This window comes from Camellia sinensis, chromosome 10, assembly GCF_055761805.1.
Source record: "Camellia sinensis isolate YWXY chromosome 10, ASM5576180v1, whole genome shotgun sequence".
Classification (NCBI taxonomy): Eukaryota; Viridiplantae; Streptophyta; class Magnoliopsida; order Ericales; family Theaceae; genus Camellia; species Camellia sinensis.
In genome coordinates, this window is record NC_138970.1 from 17518737 (window position 1) to 17525108 (window position 6372).

The window sequence follows — 6372 nt, forward strand, 5'->3', positions numbered from 1 at the left end:
TTTGACACAATATTTATAAAATATTTAATAATTTATTTAAGTTTTCTAGCGTTTATGTATTGTTCATGAGCAAATTCCAGAGTTCCTAGTATTAAATGTATAGAACTACTGGATTTTAATTTCAAAGTTCTCTCCATTTGAAAATTATCAATAAAAAATAAGTAAGAAAGTCTTTAAATGCACTTCAAAAACTAATTGTTGCCTATGCCTCATTCTTATAGACACTTCATTTTGAAATTTTAAATTTAGTTAATATATTTTTTAATATCTCAAACAATTTTTAACTTATCCCCTACCCATCCAGCTCACCAATGCCACCTTTGCCACTCCCTTCCCTCCCTTTCCACCACTAACAATCTCTCCTCTCTCTTCCACCCCTCTCATTCGTTCCTCGATGCTCCCTATCCCTCTCATCCCCTCTCTCAAATTCTAACCCTAATCTTAACCCCACCATCCACCATTTACAGTAGAGAAAGAGAGTTGTAATGGAGAAGAGAGAGTCACGAGAGTTGTCCTATTAGCAAGATCTCATTATTAGAATATTTTATAACCTTAAGCTAGCTTTTCAAAATGATATAACAACAATATATAAAAATAAAATATTTTAAGTAGGATTAAAATAAATAATAACAAATAACAAAAAAAAGAACTTTTCACTTGCAGCAAAGACTGTCCAATTTCATCAGCAAAAAAACAAGAAAAAAAGAAAAGGAAAGCAAATGATGAGAAAGGGACTATGGATAATGATCCTAGTAAAGATTAAAATAAAAAAACCAGTCATCATACGGGTATGTAGCCCCAACCAGCATATTGAGATGGACATGTTATAAAGTTGCAGCCACCATGATTCACACACTTTTTCATTGCTTTTTCTTTTCTTTATCTTATTTTATTTTATTTCACCATCAAAGAACCTATTTCAAAGATCAAAAAATCCAATCACTATTATCCATTTGTATTAGTAGTTTATATAATGTCTCATAGATTAGAAAACGACAAAAACTAATACATTTCAAATTTGTAGATTTCAATAGCAATAACTTGCTTGGTTTTACTCGAGCAAGGATTCTCTCCTTAACTTCCCTACTTGATAGGTCATTGGGTCCACTTTTGGGCCCAATTTCGATGATTCGAACCATTCACAATTTAGAATTTGTCATGTATATCATACTTGGAAAAAATCAAATTAATCGAATATCGGAAAAACTAAAAACCGTTTATTAAAAAAATTTAATAAACAGTTTTATTATTTAATAAAACTTTTAGTTCACGTGGCTTTTGATATCCGATTGACTTGATTTTTTACAGGTATGATATACATGACAAATTTTAAAATATGAACAGCTTGGATCATTAAAATTCGACCCAAAAGTTGACCCAATGACCCATCAAGTAGGAAATTAAGTAGGAGTGTCAAGGAGGGGATCCTTGCTCAGAGCTAATGATATCTACAAACAAAGCAACTGAATCTCACTCTGCCTATGAAGCCCCATCAGAGACAAGCGTGCAACACTAATAGCTAGGTGTGTGACAATAACACCTTTCCCAAATACACAGAAAATTGCAGGTTGTTGGATACTATTCTCAAATTTAATGTCACATTTTCAAATCTGAAATACATGAATCCTTGACAATTTTTATTCAAGGAAATATGAACTTCATTCAATTCTTGAGAAGTTGAACTAAGGTGCCCCCATACCAATAAAAGCAATAGTCACATGAGAAGCTAATTTAACTCACCTTGGACTGCTGGACAAGAGACAAGGTAAGCCCCATCCCTCCCCTCTTGCACGGCTTCATTGGTCAAGAACACCATATACGCAAGCCACGATGATTCTCTGGCCTACTAACATATTTTCTCATCACACACTAGCTCCAAGGACATTCTCTTCTAATGTTACTCTCCTTATGCTCCATTTACTGCTAATTTCAATCACCCATTACCAGTCACACTTGATCATAATAACATTCTTTTATGGTGAGCTCAATCATGACCTCAAAAGATACATAAATGGCAGTCACCCTAACCCGCTTTGTCTCATTCAATCCACTTCTTCACCTACCTCTGCTCGAAATGAAAAATGATATCCCACCATTACCAGCTTATGTTGCCTGAAAAAGCAAGACCAATTGCTTCTGAGTTCAATGCTCATCCTTACTCATCAGTGTATCAGTTCAAACAATTTCATTCTATTGAAAAAATCAATTCACCTGCCACAATAGTTGCTCTTTTATCACTGAATCAAATATATTGCGTGTATCAAAAATTTATGTAACCAGAAAACCCTCTTCCATTGTAAAATCGTTGTCTGATACATACCCAACCTTCTTCATTTTCACATGAAGATCATGAATTAAAGAATAAATAAGATTAGCTTCGCTATGTGATTTATCACCAACTACAAACACATGAACCTTGTTTCCGACATCAATCCAGCTACAACCCGGCTGCTTCTTCAACCCCTTGTCCTTCATTTTCAACCTAAGTCTCGCAGCTTCTCTCCATTTCCCACTTGAAGCATATATGTTAGACAGCAACATATAAGTACCTGCATTTTCTGGCTCTAATTCCAAAAGTTTCTTTGCAGCCAATTTCCCCATATTTGTGTTCCCGTGAACATTACATCCAGCAAGAAAAGCCCCCCAAACAGAACCAGAAGGCTCAAATGGAAGCTGCTGAATAAAATCAAAAGCCTCCTTGACCCTCCCCGCTCGACCACAGAGATCAACCAAGCATGAATAGTGATCTTGTCGCACTTGTATTGATTTGTCTTTTATGAGCTCGTCAAAGTACTTCAATCCCTCGTCCACCAAACCAGCATGGCTGCACGCTGCAAGCAACCCCACATATGTAACATCATTGGGTTTGATTCCTAAGTTCAGCATTTCTTTGAAAAGGCTGATTGCCTCACCGCCACATCCATGGTGAGCATAGGCTGCAATCATTCCATTCCATGAGATCAAATCTCTCTGGCCTGCAAATCCATCATCGAACATTTTCCTAGCAGTACTTAATTCTCCACACTTCGAGTACATATTTATAAGTGCTGATATCACAAATGCACCATTTTGATGTACTGTCTTGCAAATTACCTGGTGAATTTGATGTCCTTCGCTAAGACCGGCTAAATTACTACAAGCAGCCAAAACACTTACGAAAGTTCCCTGATTTGGCTTTACGCCATTGGCCGCCTGCATTCTTGAGAAGATTCTTAACGCCTCTTCACTTTGACCATCTTGGATGTACCCAGTAATCATGGTTGTCCAAGAGATGACATTCTTATCGGGCATTTCATTGAATACCTTATCCGCCTTCTTTAAATTCCCATTTTGGATAAACCCTGTGATCATTGCATTCCACGAAGGAATATCCCTCTCCGGCATCCTCTCAAACAATTCAAGTGCTTCTTCCAACCTTAAATTCTTTGCATATCCTGTAATCATAACATTCCATGAAACCACATTTCTTTCTGGCATTATGTCAAAAAGCACCTGAGCTTCTTCAATCCTCCCATTTTTTGACAAACCATCAATCATCGCAGTCCAAGAAATCACATTTCTTTTGGGCATATAATCAAAAAGCTTCCTAGCCTCCTCAATTCTCCCACATCGACCCAACGCCGTTATAACTGCATTCCAAGAAACCAAATTCCTCTCAGGCATTTTCTCAAATAGACTCAATGCTGAATCTATTAGATTACTTTGCAAATACCCATTAATCATAGTGTTCCAAGAAACCAAATTCTTGTGAGGCATCTCATTAAATAGCTTCTCTGCCTCTGAAATCTGATTCATTCGTATGTACCCACTAACCATAGCAGTCCAAGTGACCACATTTTTGTTGGCATCCTCTCTATCAAACAAACTCCTAGCTTCTCTAATCATTCCGCGATGTATATAAGCCGAGATAACACTCGTCCACGCAATCACATCTGGGTCGGGCATTTTATCAAACAATTTTTGTGCTTCGACAATTTGACCCTCCCTGCATAGCTTCGTGATCATCCAATTTGTCTGTTTCACGCTTTGATATACGAAACTATCCATTTTGGGTATCGATAATTCGGCAATTCTGAATTGATTTGCTGAGTGATATAGATAGGATTGAGATTCCCATTGAAGCTTGAGATTGCATAGTGTAAGTGCAAGAGTTCGAATAGACCTCAAAAGGGGATATATTGTAAAATCTCTACCATGTCTCAAAGCAATTGAAAGCCTAGAAAATGATTGCATAGATAACATAAATGCAACGAAGCAAGTGGTTTGAACTCTGTAACGGTCATCAACGGTATTATTACTCCATGAATCAACCTGTCCCAATCTCGATCATCTTCAAGGTCTCTTCTTCTTCCTAAATTTAAGTCATAAAGTTGTATCATAAATTCGCCTTAATAACAAAAATAAATCTTTAATTTTTAATTTTATCAATTTATATTATAATTTTTTTATTTATTTTCAAACTAAATTACTAGTCTATTTTCATTAAGATAAATTACAAATATATCATTTAAAATTTACTTAAAATACGAATTATCTCATATAATTAGAAAAATTATAAATGCTCTCTTATCATAATTTTTTATTTAATAAAATTAACTGAAAAAATAAAATTTCTAACTTTTTTTTATACAAAGATAAAATTACTTGAATTATTAATTAAAATAAATTTTACATATTATTAAAAATTATTAATTGAATTAATAATTTATTAATAAGGGGCAATTACCAAACAGTGTTGATTAGGAAAGTTATTTATTGGACAATGAGTGGCTTTTCAAAATTTCAATACAAATCACCCATTTCTTTTTTTGAATTTTCAATTTGTATTTTTGTATTGAGTAAATTACACAGACACCCTTTAAAATTTACACTTAATACAGATTCTCTCTCCCCTCACGTCCTAAAAATTGCAACCGTTTACCTGACATTTAAAATCACATTACAAATTGTCCCTATGTTAGTTTTTTTTTTTTTTTTTTTTTTAAAAAAAACAGACCCCTATGTTAGTTGACTGTTAAGTCAACTGATGTTTTTGATAATATTATATTGCCCTTTTTGTAAATACCAAAATTTTATCCTTTTTTTTATTCCCCTCTCTGATTGTTTTGTTTTTTTCATACAAACAATCAATCATCATTCTCTCCTTGCTTCACATCACCACCTAACAAACCAAAGAAGGCTTAGGCTTTCATGTTCAGAGAAAATTACTTCTTTAAATCAATTAATCAAACATGTAATGTGCATAAGACTTTTGATGAAATAATCCAATGCAAAACAACTAAGACCATCTCCATCGGTGAACCAAACCCAGTATCAGATTTAAATTTTGATGAAAAACCCACTTTTTCACGCTCCAACGGTTGCACCAAAGTCATACCAAACTGAGAATTCAGCAAACAAGACATCAAACTGAGATCAAGACACAGATTTTACCAAATCACTGTTACTGACCGTTGAAAATGGTACACCGGTCGACCAACCGGTTGCCCGGCCGGTTGACCAACCGGTCAACCAGTAAAAGATTCAAACAGTTCAGGAAAAAAAGTTCAAACCGTTAAAAAAAAAAAAAAAAAAAAATTTGCCTAACCGGTCGACCACCCCGGTTGTCCCGAAAAAAGTTCAGAAAGTTCAAAAAAGGTTCAGACAATTCGCAAAAAAAAAAAAAAAAAAAAAATTTTGGCCTAACCGGTCAACCGGCCGGTCGACCACCCGGTTGTCCCGGGATAGATTTGGTGAAGGTGAACCGTTGGAGCCTGAAGTATCAAATTCAGGAAATGGTCATTTTTTAACTCAGATTTGGTGAAATTTTTGATTCACCGTTGGAGATGCTCTAATGCAAAATCCAAAAACAAATGGTAAAATCTATAACCAGTCAACACACCCACAAGTAACAACAAACAAAAGAGCACCAAAATTTCAACAACTCATAATTATGAAATAAAATAACCGTAATCATGAACTGGGCGTTTTCTTTACTACATACAACACAACCAGTATAACACATAATACACCAACACCACACCAAACCCAATCACACAACAATCCTATCCTCAATCTCTCAAGAAACCCACCAAACCCAATCACATAATAAATCGATCAATCGCACAAACCCTCCAATCTCAAATGGTTTGTCGGTGATCGTGACAGTAAACATTGACAGAGACCTTCGCCATCTCATTTATGGAGGCTGGCATGGTGTTGTGGTGAAAATTTGGGTAATGATTTGGTGGTCATGGTTCGGCGGTTGTGGCATAGACATTCATAGATGTGAAAGATGGAGGTGGTGGTGGGTTATGAAGGATGGTCTGAGACAGAGTGATATTAAGAAACGAAATTATAAATTATGAATCACATTTTTTTTTGAGTGGAATA

At 35.2% G+C, this 6372-nt stretch overlaps 1 protein-coding gene across 1 annotated transcript; it reads right to left on the reverse strand.

Moving 5' to 3' along the window:
- Nucleotides 1-1550: 1550 nt before the first annotated feature.
- On the reverse strand, nt 1551-4368 carry LOC114311791 (uncharacterized). Its single transcript, XM_028257955.2, has 2 exons — nt 2212-4368; nt 1551-2112 (listed from the first exon to the last, which is right to left on the reverse strand). The coding sequence occupies exon 1, from the start codon at nt 4240-4242 to the stop codon at nt 2269-2271; it is 1974 nt and encodes a 657-aa protein (XP_028113756.2). The 5' UTR covers nt 4243-4368; the 3' UTR covers nt 1551-2112; nt 2212-2268.
- Between the last annotated feature and the right edge of the window lie 2004 nt (nt 4369-6372).